Source organism: Hyla sarda, chromosome 2 (genome assembly GCF_029499605.1).
Source record: "Hyla sarda isolate aHylSar1 chromosome 2, aHylSar1.hap1, whole genome shotgun sequence".
NCBI lineage: Eukaryota > Metazoa > Chordata > Amphibia > Anura > Hylidae > Hyla > Hyla sarda.
The window spans coordinates 223,609,773-223,637,511 of record NC_079190.1 but is presented as its reverse complement, the minus strand read 5'-3'; the positions used below and the strand labels follow the sequence as shown (position 1 = coordinate 223,637,511).

The following is a 27,739-nucleotide window of genomic DNA, read 5'->3' as shown; positions in this document are numbered from 1 at the left end:
TTAACTTTGTTGGTTTTATGTATTTTACATACTGTCTAACAGTTATGCAATCAGTCTGCCTTTTGGGGAGGTGAATGGTTAATAGTGCACAGGCATACCGCACCCCTTGCAAAGGTACTTAATTCCTCACCTGCAGACAGGAGTAGACTCCTACTCCCATCTCAGGTACCTCTGATGTTTATATTGTCAAGGAAATTTTGGACTCCAATTTTATCAGGGGAAAAGTTTTTTCCTTGTGGATTGGGAGGGATTTGGGGCGGAGGAAAGGTTTTGGGAGCCGCAGGACAAAATTTTAGGCTGTGACTTCATTCAAAAATTCTTGTCCTCCAAAAAGATAAGGACACCAAAAGGGGGGTACTGTTACCCCACTCTCCCGTCCGGGCCGCGGTTCGCATCGTGGGACGTTCCCACATGCAAATTGCGACCCACTTCTTACCTGCCTCCGCTCTGGCCTCTGCTTCCTGATGCGTGCCCCCCGCCTCCTAGGGCACGCACGTGCCTGCTTCAGGAAATTTCAAGGGCCAGTGCACCAATGATTGGTGCCGGTCCTTCTGTCAAAATTATATAAGGCAGCTCCACCTTTTCCTCCCTGCTGGATCTTCAGTGCCCCTAGCCAGAGATTGAGCATTCCCAATTGTCTGTTTGCCTTGCCCATGTATTTTCACCCTTCCACTACGTTATTTGTCTGCGCACCTTTGCAGCCTGCATTGACCTTCTGCTAAGTCCTCTGTCTCATACTTCTGTACCTCGTCTTGCCCAGTTACCTGTGTGGTCGAGACCTGGGTGTTGCCTGCTGCAACAAGCCAATCCTGCCTTGCAGCAGGCTCTGGTGAAGACCAATGGCACCTTAGACTCCGCTCCCCGATACGGCCCATGTCATCTGCCACACAGGTTAGAGAATCCACATCCAGCAGCGTTACAAGGTAATTCAATAATAAATTATAAGTGGATACACCACTATCATTCATTTAGACTCATCTGCATGATTTTTTTATTTATATTTACCTGTGTGGCTTCATGATTCATTAAATAAATAAAAACTACACTGTTAATCTTATTATTGACCTCTACAGAAATAGAACAGTTGGATTTTCTAAATCTTACACTGCAGATTGTGAGCCCCATTGAGGACAGAAACTAACTGTTGAAACTAACTGATGTTAGTGCTATATGAATACATCCATTGTTACCAGTAGAGATTACTATATAGTGCAGTCTGTAAGAATTATTGGAAGGAAAAGTATACAATTTGAGAGGATTATTGTTTATCTTGATTATCTTCAACCACTCTGGAAAAGTTGTAAATTTGTATGTTTATTGTGTCTTTGTGATGTCAATATAATTACTATCACTGTGACATGTCTGCCAGCTTTCCTATAGACTTGTATTACAAGGTGGAGGTAGTGGACTACTGCACATGAACTCCTGAGATCCTGGCCACAATAACAGTAACATTTGCTACTTAAACTATGCATAGATCTCTGGATCTTAAGTATTACTGTCATTAAAAGCAACTTTTTATATGCCCATCAGACATGTCAAAAGTTTATGATGGCACCGGGTATCACTCCTGAGACCTGAGTTATAAGCTGAGGAAGTGGGTGGCATTGTGCTCTGCTCCCCTCCCTAGCCAGCTAAGAAATCCATCCATTTCTCTTCATAGAAGCCAGGGAGCAGAGCACAATCCTGTCCGTTTCCCCAGCTAAAAACTCACAATTGCAGCGGGTCTCGAGAGTAAGACCTGATGCAATGAACAACTTAAGAAATGCCTGATTTACATGTTAAAAGTTGTTTTTAATGACAGTAATCCTTAAAGCGCCATGTAATAAGAAAAATAAAGCAATTGAAACAAATAAAGTTATATACATGATCTATTTACCTGTGATTGTTAATTTGAGAAATACCAGATTTTTTATGTAAATTAAATGACTGGAGACGGCATCAAATCTGCAGCATTAAATCCTGCTCATCAAATATATATTGTACAAGTGAATAAACCCTTAGAGTAGGGTCACGCGTACCATATTTTGCTGCTGCATATTTTCCTACTCATTGAAGTCAATGGGTAGCAAAATCAGCTGCAGAAAATATGCAGCAAAATACAGCACATGTGGCCCTACCCTTAATAAACTGTTGTGCAGGTGTAATTGGCAATCTAATGAACACCCAACAAACTGAGGTTGGACTTAACAAATAAGGATCCCCTTATTCCCCTCATATTAAAAGATTATTTTATTGTTTTCCCTTAAAATAAATCCCTCAGTTGAAAGAAGTGTATTAAAACACACTCATCTTTTGAAAGATTCAGAACAGCCACCTTTCTTCCCTATCTGATAGATTTACATTCTAGTATGACTTGAACATTAAGAAAATGTTCACAGGACAGTTTGTATGTTCATTTCTTTTTTATTGGACATTTAACATGTAAATATTTACAATCAAATGACTTTCAAATCAGGAAAAAAACACTCTTAACTCTGCCCCTATTTAGTAAACATGTCATAATGGGGATTGTAAAGTCCCAAGGTCCTCATAAAAGAAGCATGTGTGACATGTTTACATGCTCTGCTCAGCAGTGCTGCCGGATCCAATTTTTTTCACAATGTTGACAGCAAAGGGTTCAAAAATACAGCAAACTGTTTAATAGTCAGACAACGAAGGAGCGGATGACTTTATTAGACATGTTTAATTACAGAGTAAATGAAGAAAATTATTATTATTATTAACAATAATTCCAGACATTTATTACGGCTTTGGAGTTAGATGCCTTTATGATGAAATGAATGGGAAAAGACTGTATGTAATTACACATGGAGTGTTTGCCAAATGTTGGAAATGTTAAACAAGAAGCACTTGTATTCTCTCCAGAGGGAAATCATGTGATGTGTCGCTAGCCACTCTGAAGGACGCCCACAGACCTGACATCTTGCCAGCTTATGATAGGTACACCAATATTTGGAATTCTTGTAACAGAGAGCTTCAGTGGGCTAGAATTCACAAATGCTATAGGAACAGTCCATGTAGCTAGCAAAGGCTTGCTTTTAAAAAGCCCTTTACTATCAAGGTAAAAATGGTATTTATAATATTTTCATTCAAATAAACAAGGTGTAATATGTCATAGCTCTATACATCACCTGCTAGTCAAATAGGCCATTTCATTGTACAATGCTCCCAACAAATGAAAGTAATACATGTATAATTTCCCTCAGATAAATCTTTTTCACAGACCAAATAATTCATTAAAGATTATTTAAAGACTATAAAGAATTTCAGGCCAATAAATACTGCACTACTTTAATTGTAATAATGGCAACGATTTCTCTAAAAAGTACCAAAAAGTTTGAATTGGTGCTATACAATGACCAATGAATGCAGTCAAGTAAAACAGTTCTATACCATAACTCGATAATGTTATTATAAAGTTATTATTTAAATACTGGTGGTTTGTGATGTCATATGGGTCAATTTTCTTGGTGGCGAAGGGTGTTTTAGGAGTTGAAGCGTACCTGTCATTTTAGGTGACTTTTCAGCTGTTCTGTGTGTGTACCTGAAAAGCAGCAATATTTCTGGTCATTAAATAACTTTTGTATGATGTTTTTTTTTGTAGATTTCTGCTCTGCTGGCTTCATCTGTAATTTGCTATCCTCGCAGAGCTGGCAGGTAGAACCTAATGTCTATGGTGTCTCCGATGCACTGCATAAACACACATACACAAAAAAAAGAGATCCTGCACTTCAATGTCTCTATACACAGCATAAAGAGCAGCGGCCAGAACATGAGCAGTCTAAACTGTGCACAGAGCCTTGGGGTGAGATCTCTTACTTTAAAAGTTGTCTGTGCTGTCTCTCTGTAGCCTGTGTGTGTTCATAGGCGCTTCCCCTTTCATCTCCCTCCTCTCTCCTTCATAGGCTTGTATTGCTTGTCTTGCAGACATGGGACAAAACTGAGCTGATTTTCAGTAGAAGAGTTTAGCAGCAGGCTAGGGGGGGGGGGGGGAGGTTGATAACAGGAGAAAGAACCATGGCCCAGATTTATCAAAGAATGTCTACGGTAGAGCTATTTTCCCATGTTTATTTGGGTGGGGGGGGGGGGGTTTGACTAGCGTGCATCTTATTTATCAAGAAGGTGCAGCAGGATGATGAATTTTGCGCAGCTCTGTTGTGGTGGGAACAGCTCTACCACATACACATTTCTAGACAATTGTGAGGGAGGGAAGTGGACACTTTCTCGGTCCTGAATTTGGCAGGTTAGGTGTTTTTACTTAATTTCACAGAGCTGCCAGGAAATTTTTACTTGCATTTCAGACGCTACAATCAAATTTGATTGCGGTGTCTAAGGGGAGGTGTTGTAGCTTTGCGCCTAAAAAAGTACACAAAATAGGGACTTTTAACAAAAGTCGCAAATGATAAATACGTGACTTCTGCATGGTCAAAAAGAAAAAGTTCTACGGGTAAGCAAAAAGAGTGAAACTGTCTATATCAAAAGATGCAAAAAAGTCGCTAAATAAGCTGCTTGCGCCAGAACTGCGCCAAAACATAGACAAAAAAATGCTCTGAAAGCAATGATAAATCTCCCCCCCATGTGTGTATTGATCTATACAAGGTTTGTTCAATTGACAGTCCCTATTTATTATCTAGGGTAATCTAATGTTGAATTTGACCTATAAGGCTATGAATAGGTCCCATAACTTCTTTCAATTTTCATTATTAATTTACTCAATTTAATTAAATTCCCCATATTTTATTTAATTCATTTTATTATCTAGATTTAATTTATTATAATTTATAATACATATTTTATTACTAATTTATTAATTATACCTTAAATATTTATAATTTTTAATATTCATTATATATTTATTATATATTGATTATTCCCATATCATTTCATTATTTATATTTAATATAGCATTTTTGCTATGTCTTCTCATGACAAAACTGATGTCATGGATTGTGAACATATGTCCAGAGATCAAATAAAAAATTTGGTACATGATTTTGTATCTAAATCTGTTCATGCGGCCCTTCATGTGGCAACGATCCCCATGCAAGAATCCATTTCTCATTCAGTTTCTCTTGCCATCTCACAAAATAACCCTCTAAATTCTCCTCAAGCGACCGCTTCAGCTTAGTCCGATCATTTTTGGTCTGCTAAGGAGACTTCTAATACCACTAGGGGTCGCAAACATACCGCTAAAAAACGACATTTAGTCAATGACGACCATTCCTCCTCTACCATAATAAATTACACAAAGGAATGAGTCAAGATCACATACCAGGCTCATCTAAAGATGTTAACCATCATGCAGGTCACACCATAGATGCTCCGCCCGAGAGGAAGACATTATGGTTCGGGCTACTAAATCCTCCAAAAGACAAAAATCAGACTCCTTTTTGGAATCTGACAGCGAATATTCCACTTTAGAATCCAACTATTCTGATGAAGAGGATTCAGACCAAACACATGAAATTTCTGATTATGAACCTGATACGGTCATTGATGACCAAAACTCAAATATCTTATTAGACGGCAATGGAGTACCATTTTTTTACCCCTCCCAGATCCGTCATCCGAGATTTGGGGACTGGGTTCCACAACCACAAGTACTCAAATTTATTAATATGTGGATCAGGAGGAATCTAGACAAGGCGGCTAGCAATAAACTTCGGACAGAATGCCCTTGTCCATCCTTACGAACGCTGCGGCTACTCCCGATATAGACCCCATTCTAATTAAATACTTACAAAAATTTTGTAAAAATTCTAAAAAGGGTTTGGATAGATCTTTCAAAACTTTTCAAGACAAGTTTCTGGACTTACAAGGCCCTTTGACAAAAATTTTGGATTTGGCTGAAATTGCCTCATCTACTAATACCCCAGTAGACGTTGAAATCTTTAAGGGTTGTGGCCAAAGGGCAATATCTATTTGGCAATACCAACTCTGCCTTTTGTTCTTAGAGACGCAGAACTATTCTCATGAAATTAGATAACCAATTATCACATATGGACTCTCAAGAGTCATCATCTCCAACTGACAGTTTACTATTTGGCGAATCATTCATTAAAGAAATATCTAAATATGTAGGCCTTTATTCTAGCCTTGATAAGGCTCAAGTCTCAAAAAATGTTTTTGCTACAAAGGTTTTCAACAGGGCTGGGAGAGAACGGGGTCGCTTTGCCAGCCGTGCATCATATTATAGATCATCTCATAGAGGCCCCATCCAACCCTTAAGTCCATCCTTCCCAACCCCTTCTGTACAATCTACCCCATTCTTCCTCTACAGGGGTCGATCATGAAGAGCTAGAGGAAGACATGGAAACTTCAGAACAAGACCATCCTCAGGTAAGCCTAATTCACCCGTTTCCTCATATTTCTTTAGGAGGGAGACTCCAATATTTTTTTCCAAAAATGGAAAATGTTGACTTCAGACTCATGGATTTTAAATACAATAAAAGGTTATCACATATAGTTTATTTACCCTCCATCACAACATCATCTTCCACATCCCATCCAATTCTCCTTAGAGGATCAAAAAATTGTGGATTTGGAAATAAAATAATTCATTTAAAAAAATTCTAGAATTCCTGTCCCTCCTCACACCCAATGTTTTCTCAGCAACATAATTCTAGTCAAGAAAAAAGACAGCGGTCACCTACCGGCAATAAACTTAAGACTTCTAAATGATTTAGTCACATATCGTCACTTCAGGATGGAAGGTATCCATCTTTTAAGAGACATTCTTCTTCAAGGGGATTGGTTAGTGAAGATAGACCTCAAAGATGCTTATCTCACTGTTCCAATTCACCCTTCTTCCCAACCTTATCTCCAATTCCTTTGGAACAATCAACTGTGGCAATTCACTTGCCTCCCATTTGGCCTTTCTTCAGCACCTTGGTGTTTCACAAAACTATTAAAACCGGTAGTTGTGGCCCTCCGATCTTGCGGTGTTTGTCTGATCATCTATCTAGACGATAGCCTTATTATGGCCTCCTCCCTTCATCTCATTCCCCTTCACACAATATGGACGATTTCTCTACTTCAAGACCTGGGTTTTCTTATCAACCAGAAAAAAATCTATCCTTTTTCCTTCTCAAAACCTAGAATTCTTGGGTTTCATGATAGAAACCCAATCTACTCTTTTATGCCTTCCTTCGAAAAAAAACTAAAATGAATTTGAAAGGAAATCAGATCTTCCCTCAACAAAAACTTGACTTCCTTAAGAATCATTGCTCGCATAGTAGGGTTACTTCCGGCCTCCATTCAGGCCTTCTTTCCAGCTCCCCTACATTACAGAGCCCTTCAAAGACTAAAAATCTTTCATCTAAGGAGAGGCCTTTCATACTCAGATAAAATTCCTCTTTCCCTAGAAGCCAGAGAAGAACTAACTTGATGGTTTTGTCACATTCAGGATTGGAATGGAAAAACTACCTTCCATTCCAATCCAGATTTTATCATAGACTTGGATGCAAGCCTCAGCAACTGGGGTGCTTGTTTCCACGATCAATCCTCAGGCGGAAAATGGTCTCCTTCCGAATCTCAACTCCACATAAATTGTCTGGAACTTCTTTCAGGCCTTTTCACTTTGAGTTTCATGAGACATCATTCCTATTGTTGAGTCCTTCTTCAGACGGACAATATATCATCAGTCCAACATGTCAATCAATTAGGTGGCACGAAATCCAAAATTCTCGTCAATACCACCAAGAAACTTTGACATTTTTGTACAGACACATAATTCTGAAAGCGGAATACCTTCCAGGTTTATCCAATACTGTTGCTGATTGGAACTCTCGTTTCCTTATCAATTCCAGCGATTGGAAACTAAATCCATTAGTTTTTCATCACATCGACCTTCTATGGGGCCCTCTCCACTTATTTATTTCCATCCCGTCTGAACAGACAACTTCATTAATTTTTCAGTTGGCATCCTGATCCTGAATCCCTGGGAAAGGACGCTTTCCGACAACTCTGGCCAAGAGAACTCCTCTAAGGTTTTTTACTCTTTTCTCAATGATCCCCAGAGTCCTACTTCAGGTTCTTCCACTAGAAATCCACTCTAATCCTGATCACTCCTTGGTGGCCCATGCAACCATGGTTCCCCCAGTTTCTAGGAATGATAATAGATATCCCGAGAATTCTCCCGACTCATCACCAACTTCTTTTAGATCCTTCAGGGAACCCTCATCTCCTTATTCTCTCCAACCATTTAACTCTCATGGTTTGGAAGATATCGGGTTGCCCAGAGATATTCCTGGATTTTCTAAATCAACTAGAGACATCTTATTAGACACCTGGACTCCAGGTACCAGAAAAGCTAATAGAAAAGCCTGGGGAATTTGGGTTAGTAGGTGCACAGATTCGTATCTTTATCCCGTTCATGCACCTTTGAAGGATATTCTAAATTTCTTATCCTCTTCTTTTGATGAAGGTAAGGCATACCATACTATTAACTTATATAGATCCGCCATTTCCTTTTCTCACTCTGTCATAGATTCCCTTCCTGTCGGCAAAAATCCTTTCATTTGCAAACTCCTTAAAGGAATTACATTCAGACGTCCTCCTATTTCTAGAGATCATTCCACTTGGGACGTCAATATCCTTCTGGATTTATTTTCTTCTTTGGAAGACAATGATTTATTATCTTTAAAATTATTGTCATTTAAATTAAATTCCCTTCTATGTTTAATTTCTATTAAAAGGTTTTCCGATGTTAAAGCCTTAGATATTCATCATAGACAATATCTTACTAATGGAGTTCATTTCTCAGTTTTTAGAGGTCCCAAAACTAATTATTCCTTTAATCTTTTATCCATCTTTTCCTCACCACCAAAAACTTTGCGTTGCATGTTGTTTACAATCTTATGACTCCAGAACTTCTCCACTCAGACATCCCACTTCTTTTCAACTTCTAATATGTTACTGTAAACCTTACTTACCTGTTTCTTCCTCTACTCTGGCAAGATGGGTCAAACAATCCATGACTTTAGCCAGTATTGACGTTTCTACTTTTGGTGCTCACTCTACTAGGGGCGCTATGTCTACTAAATTACTTCAATCCAGTGCTTCTCTGTCTGACATTCTCAAAACGGCCAATTGGTCATCTGAATCTACCTTTCGTACATTTTACTTTAAACCTGATTCTCATGTTTCTATGTCTTTACTCAATTAATTTTCCTATATTTCATTTAAAGGGGTTCTCCGGTGCTTACACATCTTATCCCCTATCCAAAGGATAGGGGATAAGATGCCTGACTGCGGGAGTCCCGCAGCTGGTCCCGCAGCGATCATGCACGCGGCACCCCGTTTGTAATCAGTCCCCGGAGCGTGTTCGCTCTGGGTCTGATTACGGGCGACTACAGGGCCAGCGGCGTGTGACGTCACGCCTCCACCCCCGTGTGACGTCACGCTCTGCCCCTCAATGCAAGCCGATGGAACGTTAGACTGGTCTATTGTGTGCTTAATTTATCAAAAGCCGCAAGGCTCTTGATAAATTCTGTGCACAGACTTCGGGATCTATGCGTTAGACTGTATTTAAACCTGCTCCAGCATGGTCTAACATTTCAGAGTACTTTTGGCCAATGAGACTTTTCGCTGACAATTCGCTATTGATAAAATCAGCATCAATGCATTTTTCCATCTAAAATAGACTAGAATGCATCATGTTCTAAAAATCCTCTAAAGCGAAAGTCGCGAAAAAGTCGCACATATTTAGACTGCAACTTTCTGTGCAACAAATTTAGATGGGAAAAACCAGTCTAAATCCTTTGATAAATCTCCCCCATTGGCTCGAGGGACTTTCGAGGGGTTTATACTTGAATGTGAATAGACTATGAATATGTATTTATTCCACAAAGTATTTAATAGTAAAATCAAGATTCAGATTCACTCTGGGGGAGATTCATCAAAACCTCTCCAGAGGAAAAGTTGCTGAGTTGCCCATAGCAACCAATCAGATTGCTTCTTTCATTTTTTAGAGGCCTTTTCAAAAATGAAAGAAGCAATCTGATTGGTTGCTATGGGCAACTCAACAACTTTTCCTCTAGGCAGGTTTTGATGAATCTCCCCCAATATGAACTTTTACCGAACCTGCACTCACATTTGCAACAATTTGTAAACAGTACTGTCTCGGGAAACACCCAATTTAGAAGCAAATCCCCATAGCAAACATCTTCTAAACTTGGCGTTTCCCGAGACAGGTGTCATCAGAGAGGATTTAGACAGAAAAGAACAACCTTAACTTCAGAAGCTCATAAGTACTGAAAGGATTAAGATTATTTAATAGAAGTAATTTACAAATCTGTTTAACTTTCTGGATCCAGTTGATATATATAAAAAAGTTTTTCCCTGAAATACCCTTTTAATATAGAAAGACCATTTAGCTGTGAAGTTTTGGTAGTAGGCATCCTTTATGTCATCCTAAGTTTTCCCAGCTGTCACACTTCAAACTGATGCCTTATAGAACATGTCCGTCTGTTTTAAGGTTATTTCCTACATGCATTAGGATAAAAACTACTCTATCACTCATGTTATGTGCTAACTCAGCCAGTCAATAAAGTACTGCTTACCATATAAACTGCTGACTGTGTATATAGGACATCTGTTTATCTAATCACATAATGTACATATTATCATTAATGCATTTTAATATGTCGCGGTCCCTATTGTTTACTGTGAACTAAAAGAAAAGGTAATGGAATTCTAATCACTGGTTGTAATTGCTTTATTTCTTCTTGTGGCACAGTGTTGTGACAATTCATTTGTAAACACTGTTGTAATATCTTAAAGGGGTACTCGGGTGGAAAACTGTTTTTTTTTTAATCAACTGGTTCAAGAAAGTTATACAGATTTTTAATTTACTTCTATTCCAGTACTTATCAGCTGCTGTATGCTCCACAGGAAGTTGTATAGTTCTTTTTAGCTTGACCACAGTGCTCTCTGCTGACACCTCTGTCCATTTCAGGAACTGTCCGGAGCAGGAGAGGTTTGCTATGGGGATTTGCTCCTACTCTGGACAATTCCTGATACGGACAGATGAGTCAGCAGAGAGCACTGTGGTCAGACAGAAAGTAACAACTCAATTTCCTCTGGAGCATACAGCAGCTGACAAGTACTCGAAGGAATAAGATTTTTTAATAGAAGTAACTTACAAATCTGTATAATTTTCTGTCATCAGTTGATTTGAAAAAAAAAAATTCAATGGAGTATCCCTTTAAGCTGGTCATAGACATGAGATATGTAGCTGCCGAATGCGCCAATGTTTGCAGGACCCACCGACAATCTAATGTGTATTGCCACAACAAGCAGAGTTTGTACTCTAATTCCCTCCCTCTTCATTTTGAGCACATCCATGAGCTACTGTCCCAAAAAATGTTTGGAGAACAGTTGTCTTACAAGTATCAAGCTTAAAGTGGTTATCCAGGTAAGTTTTTTCATAATTAGGGTCAGAGAGATAAATAAGAAAAAAAAAAACATATACTTATCCTCCTTGCCTCCACTGGTATGATGGAGCTACGGTCCTTGCTGTGCAGAAAGGAAGAGAAGTGCGCTACAGCCTGCTTTCTCCCAATGATCGGAGGGAGTCTTGGCACACTAACTATTCAACACTTTTCACATGTCTCTGTGACATGTCAAAAGTTTTATGAAAAGGCAGGGATACTTTGAACGTTATCTACCAGTTTATATGCAAGTGTCTGTACTGTTAATATGATCCATAAGTACAGTGTATTTTCAGTACTTTGTTTATAATGATAATAAAAAAATTATAACAATAGTTATTATTATTATTATTATTATTATCATTATTCTTCCAACTTTAATATCATGTGTTCTTTTTAAGGCTTAGGGTGCATTCCCACAGGGCGTATACGCAGCCTATTTGACGCTGCGCAAAATTTATGGCAGCAGCGAGAAATACGCTGCGTATTCCTCGCTCTTTATACACACAGGGCTTTCCGGCGGCAGCCCTATGCGTGTAGTGAGTTTTGGAGGCAGGGCCGTGTGCCGGCGTGTCTGTGACGCGCGGCTCCGCCTCCAAAACTCACTGCACACACTGCCCTGTGTGTATAGAGTGCGAGGAATACGCGGCGTATTTCCCGCTGCTGCCATAAATTTTGCGTAGCGTCAAATACGCTGCGTATACGCCATGTGGGAATGCACCCTTAAACAGGAATTCTTCCTTGACCTCAGTAAATTTTGCTAAATTTGGTCAGATTTTTTTTCTGTTCCTGTTGCTCACATTTCTGGGGAAGTAAACCACAAAGCTTTGCTCATTAATCTTTTACGGTTTTTGTAACCAACTGTAAACAAATCCACTTCTTCAATTATTAACACCCATTTCTAGACCCTTACACTACAATAAGCCAAGAATGGACACAGGCCTGAAAACATTAAGATCAATGTAGCATTTTGTCTGTCACATGCTCAGATTGTAAATCAATAATTTTCTATTTGGTTGCTCGGAAATCAAAAAATAAATCTGTTTTTATATTGTATCCAGTCATTTTTGTGGCATGAACCCAATATCCTCATTGCGTTTAGAGTGTGCACTTGAGAGGAAAGAGATAGCCACACATAAATCTGCTTCAAGCATCTCTTGCCCTCTCAAACACAACAAATTCCTTCAAGGCTCAGGAAAGTGTCATCACAGTTCATTGCTCAAGGACATGTAAGTGGCAGTCTGCCTGCGTTTACAGCAGCATCATTCAGCTCTCTTGGCAGCCTCACTGGGAAAATGCTGGATGGAGAAAGATGCAAGCGTTTTCAATATGCTAATGTACAAAGAGGTCTGCACTGAAAAATCATTACATCGCTTTGAAACTATAGAATATTTAAATATGCTTATTTGTACTTGTAAGGTATTATGGACACTTTATGGTATAATGTAATAATCGCATCATTAGATATACATTATATTTATAATAGATACATGAGATACCGTATTTTTCGCCCTATATGCACTGGCATATAAGACACCCCCCATTTTAAAGGTGCAGAATCTAGAAAAAAAAGATTCTGCACCCAACAGTGATCTTCAACCTGCAGACCTCCAGATGGGAGTTGTAGTTTTGCAACATCTGGAGGTCCGCAGGTTGAAGACCACTGGATAGAGGTAATACTCACGTGTCCCCACCGCTCCAGACCCGTCACCGCTGCCTTGGATGTCGCTCCTTCGCTGTCGCCGCGTCTCCAGGGTGTCCCCGATGCTCCGGACGTCTTCTTCCCCGGGATCCACTCTCTCCGTCGTCATCACACCGCCATGCAAGCTGCTCCTATTGGATGACGGGACGGCGTGAGCGACGACGTGATGACGTCGAAGGAGAGTGCCGCCATGCAGGGGATCTCGGCACGGAGCAGACAAGGAGGCAGGTTAGGTCCCTCCCGATGTCTTGTAAGCTGTTCGGGACACCGCAATTTCACCGCAGCGGTCCCGAACAGCCCGACTTTCGCTTCAGATGCGGCGGTCAGCTTTGATCGCCGCATCTGAAGGGTTAATACAGCGCATCACCACGATCGGTGATGTCCTGTATTAGCCGCGGGTCCAGGCCGTTGATGGCAGCAGGGACCGACCCGATAGGTGTGTATTTGCCATATAAGACGCACCAACTTCCCCCCCCCCCCGCCCCAAGAAAAAGTGCGTCTTATACGTCGAAAAATACGGTATATAAATTAGATATACACTAGATGCAAGGCCATTGCACTTATTGTCACCCTTTGATCCATCTGGGTAGCAGAGATTATAATTGGCCAATGTTAATGAAGGAAAACACCAATTATAAAAATAAATCTTCAGCAACTGAGCTACTAAAATGCATAGCTATTAAAGGAAATCTGTCACCAGTGTCACCTGCACTAACCTGTCAGTACCGACAGGTAGTGCAGGTGACACTGATGACAACGGTACTTACCTTGTACCGGTCCTAGGAGAGGATCTCAGGTAATCTTCTCTGGTAACTTCGATCCAGGCATCGGCTTGGGGCATGGGTGGAGCTTAATGATGTAACCGCTGCTGTTCCCATGACCCGGGACCCAGCAGAGAGCAGCAGCGGTGACGTCACTAAGCTCCGCCCATGCCCCAAGCTACTGCTGCTTTCTTCAGGGTCTCAGGTCCTGGGAACAGCAGTGGTTACATCATTAAGCTCCGCCCATGCACCAAGCCGGTGCCCGGAGCATAGATACCGGACAAGATTACAGGAGATCTCCGCCATGGACCGGGACAAGGTGAGTACTGTTGTCATTAGTGTCACCTGCACTACCGACAGGTTAGTGCAGGTGACACTGTAACAGATTTCCTTTAAAGCCATGATTCCTAAATATAAACATAATTTCCTACTTCTAACATATAATAACCATGAATAAAATATTAGCCGCATACTTTAACCTAGATCAATGTATTGTAGCAAAAATGACAAACAAAAAATATATACTAATATTACCATACAGGTGGCCTGAAGAGCAACATGACATTGGAGGATGGACAAATAACTACATAGGCGGAGATTTATCAAAACCTGTGCAGAGGAAGAGTGGTGCAATTGCCCATAGCAACCAATCAGATCGCTTCTTTCATTTTCCACAGGCCTCTAAAGAGGCCTGTGGAAAATGAAAGAAGCAATCTGATTGGTTGCTATGGGCAACTGCACCACTCTTCCTCTGCACAGGTTTTGATAAATCTCCCCAATAGTGATCAGACATACACCTACGCACACACATACTACATACCGCAAAGATGGAAGATGAATATACACTGACTTAAAACCCCAAATACCAGCATACCTGCATACATTTTATTACACACAAATACACAGCAGTCAGAGTATCAGCAGTAACAGTGACATACCCATTGGTACACAAGGAACTTGGGACCACTGAATATCAATACTACACATCACAAATACAGACACTCATTGGTTGTGACATGTAATATGGCTGTCCAGCAGTCAAAATATCTGTGCAAGCCATACGTGGTGTACAACTGGGTATGTCAGTATTATTATAGCACGGCTGTGTTTTGCACTAGAAACTCTTGAACCTGTCATAATCATGTCAGACACAAAGGGATAGTATCATTGTGTGCGCTATACAAACCAGCAAAGGGAGCAATAGTCTGGTGCACGTAAACAATTGTAATGCAGGTCAACTGGGAGTAGTAATCCTTCAGATGTTAGGTCATGTGACAGTGTAGCATAGCTAACCCCAAACATAGTTTGTGAAGTTGTTCACATTGTGCAAAGTGAAAGTCTGGTTGTGGCACAATGCTAATCACTAGTCCCTAAAGTGACCCATGTTCAGCGTTATTCTCCTCTGACTAAGACAAAGCTACTTTTTAGAACAGACACTTGCTTGTGATTTTATATTAAACAGAATTTCTATATTAAAGGGGTATTCCAGGAATTTTTTTTTTATTTGACTATGCTACAGGGGCTGTAAAGTTAGTGTAATTCATAATATAGTGTCTGTACCTGTGTATGACAGTTTTCTCACAATTCTTATGAGATTTTCACCCCAATATTTATTTTTACCAGCATACAAAATGATTGTTGTCTCAGATTTTTCCCAGCTTGCAATGCGGCCGAGACCTGACTCACTAGTCAGCTGATGACAGGGAGCCTGTCTGCTTCAATGGGTGGAGGGATCCCTTGGTGGGAGAGAGATCAATCTGCAACTAATGCCACAGCTGTAGGCACCCTGATTGAAAATCACAGGTCTTTTGAATGGATGCAGCTCATTTATGTTTCAATGGGTGGAGTGGCTGATGTGTGGGAGGGAGGAAAATGGAATTGTGGGATTTATAGTCAAAAAAAGAAAAGTGAAACAGGAAATACTAGTTCACAAACAGCTAGGCACAGTATTATGGTGATCTCACAACATAGCTGTTTAGCCCCAAGACAAGCGCAGATCCTTCCTAAGCATGTCCATTACTGCCTGCCAGGTACGTACTAAAATAACCTTATGGTGGATAACCCCTTTAAACATAATTTTATGCAGTTAAAATTGTGGCCTAAGCGTAGGCCTGTCTAGTAGGAACAAAGTTAGATGTTCACACTTTGCTGTCTTGGGTGAGGGGGGGCCTCACTGGTTTAGGTTTACCCCTCTCTTTAAAGAGGAGGCTGGACTAGGGACTCTTTTATAGCTATAGGCTAGGGAGCATTACATGACCAAGGCATCATTCATCTGATACAACAGTAATGTTAATTTTAAACCTTACACTCTTAATTTACTTCAGTGTATGCTCTTATTGCAGTGCATTGCACAAATACAGTTTTTAAAAACTTACAGTACCCCAAATGCAGTTATGTAGTTTAGTCACTGCCATCTGACAACTTCTTTAGGGATGGAACCTGAAACACTAGGACTCTACAATAGTTTTAAACATTGCTTCACTGTACATTATTAATACATGTTCCCCTATGTACATTTTTATCTTATGCAAGAAAACAATCAGAGTTCAGCTTCCATGTCCACAGCAACCAATCAGAATTCAACTTATAGTTTATGCTACACTGAGAAAATGAAACATTATCTCTGCTTGGTCCAAATGGTCCACATAGCCACTTTTTATGTAAGCCCGTTTCTATACATGAGGGTCAGCATTAAAAAGACAATATAAATATATAATGCGCTACATCAGAGATTGTACTGATGAAGTATTGTGGGGCTGCGTTTACATATATCAGGTATCTGGCATAGTTTTCCTCAGGCGTGCACTGGAGAGAAACTGATGCTAAAACTTATCCCATTCATTTGAATGGGACAGTTCACAATCATCCAGCATCTCAATTTTGGACAGGGGACACCAGATAGGGGAACGCAGCTTGCTCCGTAACCCTGTCCACCGTTCAGAAACAATGGACACCGGATGCCATACAACTGATGACAACTTGTTAAGCTGCGTTCCCCTGTCCGGTGCCCTCTGGCATGTCCAACCATCCGGCGTCAAAATTGAGACGCTGAATGATTGTGAACTGTCCCATTCAAATGAATGGGATCAGTTCTAGCATCAGTTTCCCTCTGGTGCACGCCAGAGGGAAACTTTGCCGGACGACTGATATATGTGAACCCAGCCTTATCAGTTGTGGAATCAGTTGCATCGAGATCTAGGCTGAGTTCACCTATACTGGATGCCGGACATATGTGAACCCAGTCTTACGAAACCAGAAACACTAATATGTACATTTGGGTAAAGCATCTAAACTTCTTAATAAAGAATAATGACACTCATTTGCATAGCACTGTCCAGCAGTGTACATATATATATATATATATATATATATATATATATATATATACATATACACAAACACACATGTTGATAGAGCCTTCTAATAAAAGTGGTCTGCTGGCATTTTGATAGATGTATCGAAGAAAGGATTTCTGCTCTGTAGTAAGGAAAACATGCATGGAAGGCTTAAGATGTTTATTGACAAAAAGCTTCTGACAGCCCCTCCCATAACGTTCATAGTATACTTTAATGATACCATACCATTGTCTGGGGTGACCTTCTATGTCTTGAGGGATAATGATTTTTTTCAAACTACATTCACTTGGGTCATTCATGTTTTTTATGAGAAAAGGACTTTGGGTTTGACTATTGATTGTGAAATGATTGAACAATAATTATTATTGATACCTTGTGAAGACATAAGGTCACGATGACTGACTGTCTGCCCTTTTAATTCTTTGACCTTTACATAATATTGAACAATGCGTTTTAAAGATTAATTATTAAAGAGGATCATTTTATGGATTTTTGGTATAGTTTATGCTCTTGGCTTGTAAACTTACGCTTATGCTGAATAAAATGTGATCAATAAGAAATGTGATTTGTTGCTTATAATTGACTAAAGAAAAGCTTATAATAAGCAGCTATGAGTTAGTTTGAAGTTTGATCTGTTTGGATATGGTCACTGTCATTTCAACTTCCCTCCTTGTAATAGCCAATGTGAACTGTAACATATTTGTAAATTGCTTTGCTTGCAAGAAATGACTCTATTGCAATCTGATTTTCACTGCCTATTGTTAGGGAGAATCTACATGTAGTAACAGAGCGAAGTAGACAGAAAATAGGAAGTGGAAGTGAGGATTCACATGTGCAGAAGAAACAGTGGACTGAATACCTGCAAGCTCAGGTGATACCCAAATCAAGGCTTCACCAACCATAAAGCTCAGGGCAGGTGTCCTTAGTGTAAATACCTGTATACCTACTGCAACATGTCCACGGTGCTGTATTGTACATCCCTTCTTTTAGTCTGCAGGTTTGTCATCATTATTAATATTATTATTATTATTATTATTATTATTATTATTATTATTATCAGTAGTTAAGTGTTATTGTAACTCCTTCCTTGCTGGGCTCCTCTTTCTTTCAGTTATACTCACATAGCACCTTGCACACTCAGTATATTAGTTGCCCCTTCTCCCCTCCTTATGCCATATAGAACAGAGTTTTCTGTAAATCATCCCCCAGCATTTGCAGCCTTGGTCATGGCATAGCAAAGAGAAGTTATAGCTGTGCTGTGATTGGCCAGATAAGTAAGGCACAGGAAGTTCCTGTGCATGCAAATAACCCAGCTGATGCCACACCCTGAAATATAGAAAATGATAAAAAGCTTTGCTCCATGGAGTGGACTCTTGGGGGTTTAATAAAAACTGTGAAATAAATACAATCACTTTGTCATTCATCGGAAGGGTTGAAAAACCATGCCAGTTATTAACAATTCTTTGAAAGACCAGGTACACTTCAAAGGGGCACTCCACAGAAAAAAAAATTTCAAGTAAACTGGAGCCATAAATTTATACAGATTTGTAAATGTTTATTTAAAAGTCTCAAGTCTTCCAGTACATGTGTGTAGTTCTCTCTAGTCTGATCACAGTGCTCTCTGCTGCCATCTCTGTCCATGTCAGGGACTGTGAAGAGCAGGAGCAAATGCTCATTGCAAACCTCTCCTGCTCTGGACAGTTCTTGATGTGGACAGAGGTGGCAGCAGAGAGCACCTCTCTGCTGACACTAGAAAGAACTACACAACTTACTTTAAATGGGTGCTCTCATTAAAACGTATGGTAAATAAAAAAATCTTTCTAATGTACTTTGTTTAAAAAAATGAAGTTTTCTATGATTTATTTGTATTTTAAAAAAAGCTACCACTAGGTTTCTCCCTACTTGTCCAGATTACATTTCCCCCCTTCTTTTGCACAGACTTTGGACTCCTGATGGCCTGACAGAAGTCCAAAATCAGGAAATGCTGAGGTGAGTGTGTACAGCCTTACCCAATCATAGCTCATCTCACACACTGAACTGCTCTGGGCTGTGTGTAGCAGAGTGAGGGAGGAAGTTCTCCCCTGTATGGCTTCAGATGATGTCACACCTGCTGGGTAATGCTCCTTCCCAGCCTGTGAATCTGACATAGACTGAGCAGAAAATACAGAGCAATATCAAGGCAGTAAAAAATTAAAAATAAAGACAGGGGGTGGTTTATCATGATGGGGGCAGTGAACTGGGAGGATTATAAAATTTAACAAGATCATGAGAAGTACTCTTTAAAGCATACAGTAGCTGATAAGTACTGGAAGGATAAATATTCTTTTTATAGAAGTAATGTACAAATCTGTTAAACTTTCTGGCACCAGTGGATTTGATTTTTTTTTTCCACCAGAGTAAACCTTTAACAGAACATAGATTGTTCAGTCATGTCCTCCTTCTTTCTCTTGCCACTTGAGGAGGCTGGGTAGGTACAAGCAAGAAAATCCCTATCCCCTACAACTCAGACTAGATTATCACTTTCTTAGAGACTATTTCATCATGGACAGTCCAGACATTAAAGGGGTACTCCGGTGGAAAACTTTTTTTTTTAAATCAACTGGTGCCAGAAAGTTAAAGTTTGTAAATTACTTCTATTAAAAAAAATCTTTACCCTTCCAGTACTTTTTAGCAGCTGTATGCTACAGAGGAAATTCTTTTCTTTTTGAATTTCTTTTTTGTCTTATCCCCAGTGCTCTCTGTTGACACCTCTGTCCGTGTCGGGAACTGTCCAGAGCAGCATAGGTTTGCAATGGGGATTTTCTCCTGCTCTGGACAGTTCCTGATACGGGCATCAGGTGTCAGCAGAGAGCACTGTGGACAAGACAAAAAAGAAATTCAAAAAGAAAATAATTTACTCTGTAGCATGCAGCTGCTAAAAAGTACTGGAAGGGTAAAGATTTTTTAATAGAAGTCATTTACTAATCTGTTTAACTTTCTAGCACCAGTTGATTTAAAAAAAATGTGTTTTCCACTGGAGAACCCCATTAATAACAAAAAGGATTAATCTTCTTATCTGTCCTATTCTCATCTTGGTGTGGCTATATATCAATAAAGCTTATGGTCAGTGATTAACCCTCTCCCCCCACCCATTGCCATCAAATTGCCCCACGTACTTTTTGGATAGATAGTTTTCATTCTTTTAAAGGATAGAGAATTTGCTAACCTTTTTACACTGTACATTGCCTGATATGTCTCCTCATACACCTGGGTCTCTTTATGAGAATCACTACCCTTATGCATAGTTTAAGGAGATATATTATTCATTAGGATTTTGAAGTTTAAGCCTTATACCCAGAAATGCAGGTCTATAGAAATTCCAACAGAATGTACCCAATCTGGCATCTAGAGATGAGCGAACTTACAGTAAATTCGATTTGTCACGAACTTCTCGGCTCGGCAGTTGATGACTTTTCCTGCATAAATTAGTTCCGCTTTCAGGTGCTCCGGTGGGCTGGAAAAGGTGGATACAGTCCTAGGAAAGAGTTTTCTAGGACTGTATCCACCTTTTTCAGCCCACCGGAGCACCTGAAAGCTGAACTCATTTATGCAGGATAAGTCATCAACTGCCGAGCCGAGAAGTTCGTGATGAATCAAATTTACTGTAAGTTCGCTCATCTCTACTGGCATCATATATGCTTATGAAATATCATTCTAGGCATATCTCTAAAAGTACAAGCAGATTTCATATTGCTAAGAGTGTGAGCGGTAGGTCATGCTGGGATATTCATAGCTAATACTGTTGGCATAGTGATGATATGAGGTGAGATGAGATCATCTTTATTACTTCTGAACAAAGCACATATCTCCTTATCATTTTTTTGAGGCTTTCATGAGGCAATATTTCTTTAAGAATAGCAACATTCTGCAGAAATGTTGTTCCCATTGTCCTCCTCATTATTTCAGTATTTTGCAGCAGTCCAAAATTCTCACCATAAGGCACATCAGCTTTATTCAGAATGATGCAGAATTGAATATACAGTACAGTGGTCCCTCAACATACGATGGTAATCCGTTCCAAGCAGACCATCATTTGTTGAAACCATCGCATGTTGAGGGATCCGTGCAATGTAAAGTATAGGACAGTGGTCTTCAACCTGCGGACCTCCAGATGTTGCAATACTACAACACCCAGCATGCCCGGACAGCCAACGGCTGTCCGGGCATGCTGGGAGTTGTAGTTTTGCAACATCTGGTGGTCCGATGGTTGTAGACCACTGTTAGAGGAAGTTGTACTCACCTGTCCCCGTCGCTCCGGACCGCCACCGCTCGTCACCTCTGCCCGGGATGTCGCCGTCCATCGCTGTTGCCGCGTTCCTGAGGTGTCCCCGACGCTCCAGCAAGGCCTCTGCTTCCCCGCCATCCTCGCTCTCCATCGCCGCCATCACATCGCTACGCACGCCGCTCTTATTGGATGACGCGACGGCGTGCGCAGCGACGTGATGACGACGATGGAGAGCGCCGACGATGCAGGGGATCCTGAAGAGGACGCGCCGGAGCCCCGAGGACAGGAAAATGATCGTTAACAGAGCACACGGGGCACCGTAAACGGCTATCCGGTGGCAGCTGAAGCAGTCTGTGCTGCCGGATAGCCGTTTATGCGATGGCCCCGACATACAAAAGCATCATATGTTGATGCTGCCTTCAACATGCGATGGCCTCTGAGAGGCCATCGCATGTTGAAATTATGGTATGTCGGGGCCATCGTAGGTCGGGGGGTCACTGTATATTGATTTCTGGCCTTTTGCAGCACATCAGCACACTTGGAAACATTTCATCAAACATATTTAGTACTTATTTCCTAACTATTTTCTATACTGTGAAACTAATTCATTGTTAACTTGTAAAGTTGGCCCTATCAAATATACATGTCTCGTTCTCTATTTTTTTTTTATCTCAGGTGGGTGATTTATTATTGCTTTCCGAATGTTTGACATGCGAAGGGCAATGAGTGAGTTGTATTTTTGTGGTTATTTACTCTTATGGTGCACATTGGTCAGTAAATCCCTGTCAAGTAATTTACACTTCTAATTTTTTTGTAGTTTGCGCTAAATATTGCATCAGAAATTAGGGCATATTATTATTAAACTCATCGGAAAAACATACATCCTTCAAGCCACGCCCCCTTTTTTGGCAACCAAACCTCTGAAAATATTGAAAAAGTGTTGCATCAATAGTGTACATTAATAGTAGAGATGAGCAAATTTACAGTAAATTCGATTCGTCACAAACTTCTCGGCTCGGCAGTTGATGATTTATCCTGCATAAATTAGTTCAGCTTTCAGGTGCTCCGGTGGGCTGGAAAAGGTGGATACAGTCCTAGGAAAGAGTCTCCTAGGACTGTATCCACCTTTTCCAGCCCACGGGAGCACCTGAAAGCTGAACTAATTTATGCAGGATAAGTAATCAACTGCCGAGCCGAGAAGTTCGTGACGAATCGAATTTACTGTAAATTCGCTCATCTCTAATTAATAGTAAATGGCGCGTACCTGCTGTGCACCAAACGTTGGTTCTAGAGAAGACCAAAATGTTGTACGTTCACATATGTACGATATCATGCTTAGTTTCCCACCAATGTGCTAGTAGGAATGCTGGAGAAAAAGGAATGCCAGGACAGATCTCATAGTCATCTCATTGACAATAGGGTCATTCCTGGCATTAGGCTATCAATTGTAATGCCGGACTGGTACAGACAACAGATAGGAAAATGTGTCTTGCAGGAGTTTCTTATTTTAAACTGTTCAGTACAAACAGTGAGAAAAGATCGGATGACAACCGATGCAATTTCACATCAGTTGTTGCATAATAGATTGTTGCACAGTAGATTTTTCTTTATAAAAAATGAGTCTGATGCCCTATAAATTTGTGAACATAGCCAATGGATTCATGTGCATGATAGTACAGTGACCCCTCGACCTACGATGGCCCCGACATACAATAATTTCAACATACGATGGACTCTCAGAAGCCATCGCATGTTGAAGGCAGCATCAACATATGATGCTTTTGTATGTCGGGGGCATCGCATAAACGGCTATCCGGCAGCGCTGACTGCTTCTGCTGCCACCGGATAGCCGTTTATGGTGCCCCGTGTGCTCCGGTGACGATCACTTACCTGTCCTCGGGGCTCCGGCGCATCCTCTTTGGGTTCCCTGCATCTTCGGCGCTCTCCATCGTTGTCATCACGTCGCTGTGCACGCCATCCCGTCATCCAATAGGAGCGGCCTGCTTAGCGACGTGATGGCGACGACAGAGAGCGCGGATGCCGGGGAAGCAGAGGCCTTGCCGGAGCGTCGGGGACACCCCGGGGATGCAGCAACAGCGATGGACGGCAACATCCCGGGCAGCGGTGATGAGCAATGACGGTCCGGAGCGGCGGGGACAGGTGAGTAAACCTTCCTCTAACAGTGGTCTTCAACCTTCGGACCGCCAGATGTTGCAGCCGTTGGCTGTCTGGGCATGCTGGGTGTTGTAGTTTTGCAACATCTGGAGGTCCGCTGGTTGTAGACAACTGCCCTATTCTTTCCATTGCACGGATCCCTCAACATGCGATGGTTTCAATAAACGATGGTCCATTTGGAACGGATTACCATGGTATGTTGAGGGACCACTGTATTACATATTTGAGTGTCTGAATAATTAAAACAGCATCCATAGCTTATGAGCCTTACATTTTTAGTGAAAAATTGCAGAAAATGTTTGAGCAACTAATTAATTGCAAAAACATTTTGTGAGTTTCAAGCGGAAATGGGCGACTATTTTACATTAGTTTTATGGTGAATTGAAAGTATTTGTAAATTTCCCCACAGGCCAATAAATTTATATGGAGTACATAAGAAAATCAGTAATATGTCACAGAGCTTGGTCATGCACACAAGCCCTTTTTGTCCTTAAAGGGGTACTCCTGTGGAAAACTTTTTTTTTTTTTTTTTAATCAACTGGTGCCAAAAAGTTAAACAGATTTGTCAATTACTTCTATTAAAAAAAATCTTAATCCTTCCAGTACTTATTAGCTGCTGTATACTACAGAGGAAATTATTTTCTTTTTGGAACACAGAGCTCTCTGCTGACATCATGACCACAGTGCTCTTTGCTGACATCATGAGCACAGTGCTCTCTGCTGACATCTCTGTCCGTTTTAGAAACTGTCCAGAGCAGCATAGGTTTGCTATGGGGATTTTCTCCTACACTGGACACAGTTTTTAAAATGGACAGAAGTGTCAGCAGAGAGCACTGTGCTCGTGATTCAGCAGAGAGCTCTGTGTTCCAAAAAGAAAATCATTTCCTCTGTAGAATTCAGCAGCTAATAAGTACTGGAAGGATTAAGATTTTTTAATAGAAGTAATTTACAAATCTGTTTAACTTTCTGGCATCAGTTGATTTAAAAATAAAAAGCTTTCCACTGGAGTACCCCTTTAAGCTCTGATATCCATACAACAGAATCCTGATTTTTTTTCTTGAAAAACAACATCCAAAAAGTGATTTCTGATTTTGGGGATAGCACTAACAGGTGCACTTTCCTATACAAACATACATTAATCTCAATAGATATACAGTATTCCATATCAGGACCAGCACTCTAACACACGGTCACCAAGACCATATATAAGTACATATTATTGCAATTTATTTGTAATTGTCCAAAAGATAAAGAAACTTTTATATGGCCATATACACTATAGTAACAAATAGAAAACAAATAACAAATAGAAACAAATTATAAAGAAAATATCCTTAAATGCACAATATTTTTCAATAAATTCACGGAATATACTTTAAGTGTACACATTACTTTTCCTATTAGTATTTACTGGCAAAATACTAGAGCTTCAAGAAAAGCATAAGTACATTAGTAAATGCAATTCTACAGCTTTTTAGTTAATTAAATAGTAATTAGCTCATGATAACATTGCCAATATATATTAATGTCTGATAATGACTGATACAATAACTTGACAATAATTCCATTACAGACATGTATCTCATTTGTTTAGTTAAGTAGGTATAAAGTAACCTAGGTAATAAAATGACATCTATAGCATTGCCAAAAGGGCGATATATATATATATATATATATATATATATATATATATATGTATATGTATGTATATATATTTTTTTTAATTTATGTGCAAAACCACTGAGCTGTGGGTATATGCGAACATGACCTATATACATAATAAAAGTAATTAACAGTTATGAATGCATGTACCGGATTGTCACTTTATATACAGATCTAGGAGAGCTAATCTTGTCTTTCAGGAGCTGCACCGTTGGTTTTAACTTCCAGACAAAAGATAATGTAACAACGTCCCAGGTAAAACCACAGATAACAAATGAAGATATCCCAACGTGTTGTGTCTATCGAGACTGCATTGAAATCCTGATGGATTTCTCCGTCTCTCTCATATTCACCCATATAACCAGTCACTGTATTCGATCATGATATGTGTCCAATCAAAAACCACTCAAAGCTAAATCCTATGACAACATATAAAACGTGATGGCTTACCTTCTCGGCATACTTGAACTTGACATAAAACCAGCTGGACTTAATCATTTTCCCCCAAACTGATGTGAAAAGTTTGTAGAACAGTGATCCACTGAATGGTTAATGCGAGTGATGGGTTTTATCCTTGTCGGTGATAGAGCTGTACACAAGAATGGGACATTGCCTTCAGATTCCTTCTAGCTGCCCAATAACCCTGCTGCGATCTTACTCTATCCAGTGTGAATGCTCTGTGCTGTGTGTCTCTGTCTGCTTGGCTGCCTGACAGGAGAATTCCTCAAATGGACTTCAACAGTATTCATCACAAATGGCACATGTCAGTAAGCCAGGAGGAGGCTGGCTTCAGACCTGGCAGCATCCCATGAGAGCGACCTCCCTCCAGTTATATGAATAATGAATTCCTGCACTTCCCTCCAGACACAGATTAACACCTGGCTAAACATTATTCTGACAACATGCTGCCCGGTCAGGGATCTCAGCGAGAAAAGATTAACTCTTAAGCCTTAAGAACGCTCTACTGTGTGGCTCGCCCTCTGTCCACCTGTAAAAAATGAGATTTCTGCAAGTATACTAATAAAATGTAACATATATTCTTTAGATGAGAATATTTGCTTAAAATACAGTGCACCGTAAATAAAAAGAAAAATAGTTCAGATATATCAATGTCTTATATGAACCAAGATCATAATATCAAAGTATGTCTATGTGTCTATGTTTCAGCTATATTGGCTGATCAAGGCTCTCGGGCACATCATACTCCAATTACAAAGTTATTACAAAGTTATTTAAAGGAGCAAATACTTGAACACAATTTCCCCCCGAAATTCTAAATGGTTTGCTAATATGTTTTTAACCCCTTAAGACCCCATTTTGGCCTTGAGGACACAGCTAATTTCCCTTTTGCATATTTGTTTTTTTCCGTCTTGCCTTTTAAAGCCATACCTCTTTTTTCCAGCCACATGAGCCATATGAGGGCTTTCATTTTATTATAATATGTGTGACGCAACCAAAAAATTGTATTTGTGGCATGAAATTAAATAGGAAACTGCAATTTGGGGAGTTTGGTTTTTACACACCGCCCTTTAAGGTAAAAGTGACATGCTCTATTTATTCTGTGGGTCAATACGGTCAATACGATTAAAACAATACCCATGTTTACATGTTTTTCTATTTTTTGTACTGCTTTTTTTAAAAGTGATACTTTTTTTTTTTTAACAAAATAAGTATGTGTAAAATTTCCCTATTCTATGGCCTATAACTTTTTTATTTTTCCATATACAAGGCTGTATAAGGGCTCATGTACGTCACTGTGTGCCAAGTACCAGGGCACAGTGACCTACATGCATGTCATGTATCCTCTGGGGGTTAAGAAAAGCTGGATGATAGCCAGTTCTGAAGCGTATGGCTTCCTCAAACTCCACAAATTTGCCTATGGAAGTGTACTGCTGTAACTAAGCAGATGTGACAGCCTGTCTGTGATAGCACTGATCAGTAATATCTGTGATCCACTTGTATAGTGTACCAGAAGGCAGATCATACCAGTGAATAGCCGCAGAGCTATGTGGAGCAGGTAGGCAGAGCTCTGCCTGCTATCTTACTATCTCCGCCCGCTATCTTGCTATCTCCGCTTGCTAGATGCAGGTGGTCCAATGAGTCTCCCAAAGCCCTCCTAATGCTATAGATGTCGTGATCAGTATTGATTGTGGTATCTAAAGGATTAATGGTAGACATCATCATGATTTCTGATGTCTGCCATCATCAGTGAGGCCCCAACTGCTGATAACACTGTTCTAATCAATGTGTCGAGAGATGTGATGGTCTTTTTGTGAGATAACTATCAAGGTAGCACCAAGCTCTCCCAAAAACAGTAAGAAAAAAACTTATGAATATTGGGGAAATAGAATCAAAATATTAAGAAGAACAGTGTTGACCAAAGA

At 40.1% G+C, this 27,739-nt stretch overlaps 1 protein-coding gene across 8 annotated transcripts in view; it reads right to left on the bottom strand.

Moving 5' to 3' along the window:
* AUTS2 (activator of transcription and developmental regulator AUTS2) overlaps positions 1-27,739 on the bottom strand; it is a 1,469,010-nt gene that overhangs the window by 1,031,304 nt on the left and 409,967 nt on the right. Inside the window, exon 1 of one of the 8 annotated variants that reach the window (XM_056556470.1) lies at positions 25,806-26,087. The exons of the other annotated variants lie outside the window; for them this stretch is intronic. Within the exon in view, the coding sequence (XP_056412445.1) occupies positions 25,806-25,853 (48 nt within the window). The 5' untranslated portion in view covers positions 25,854-26,087. Of the gene's footprint in view, positions 1-25,805; positions 26,088-27,739 lie in introns of those variants that run through there. 8 annotated transcript variants of the gene reach the window in all.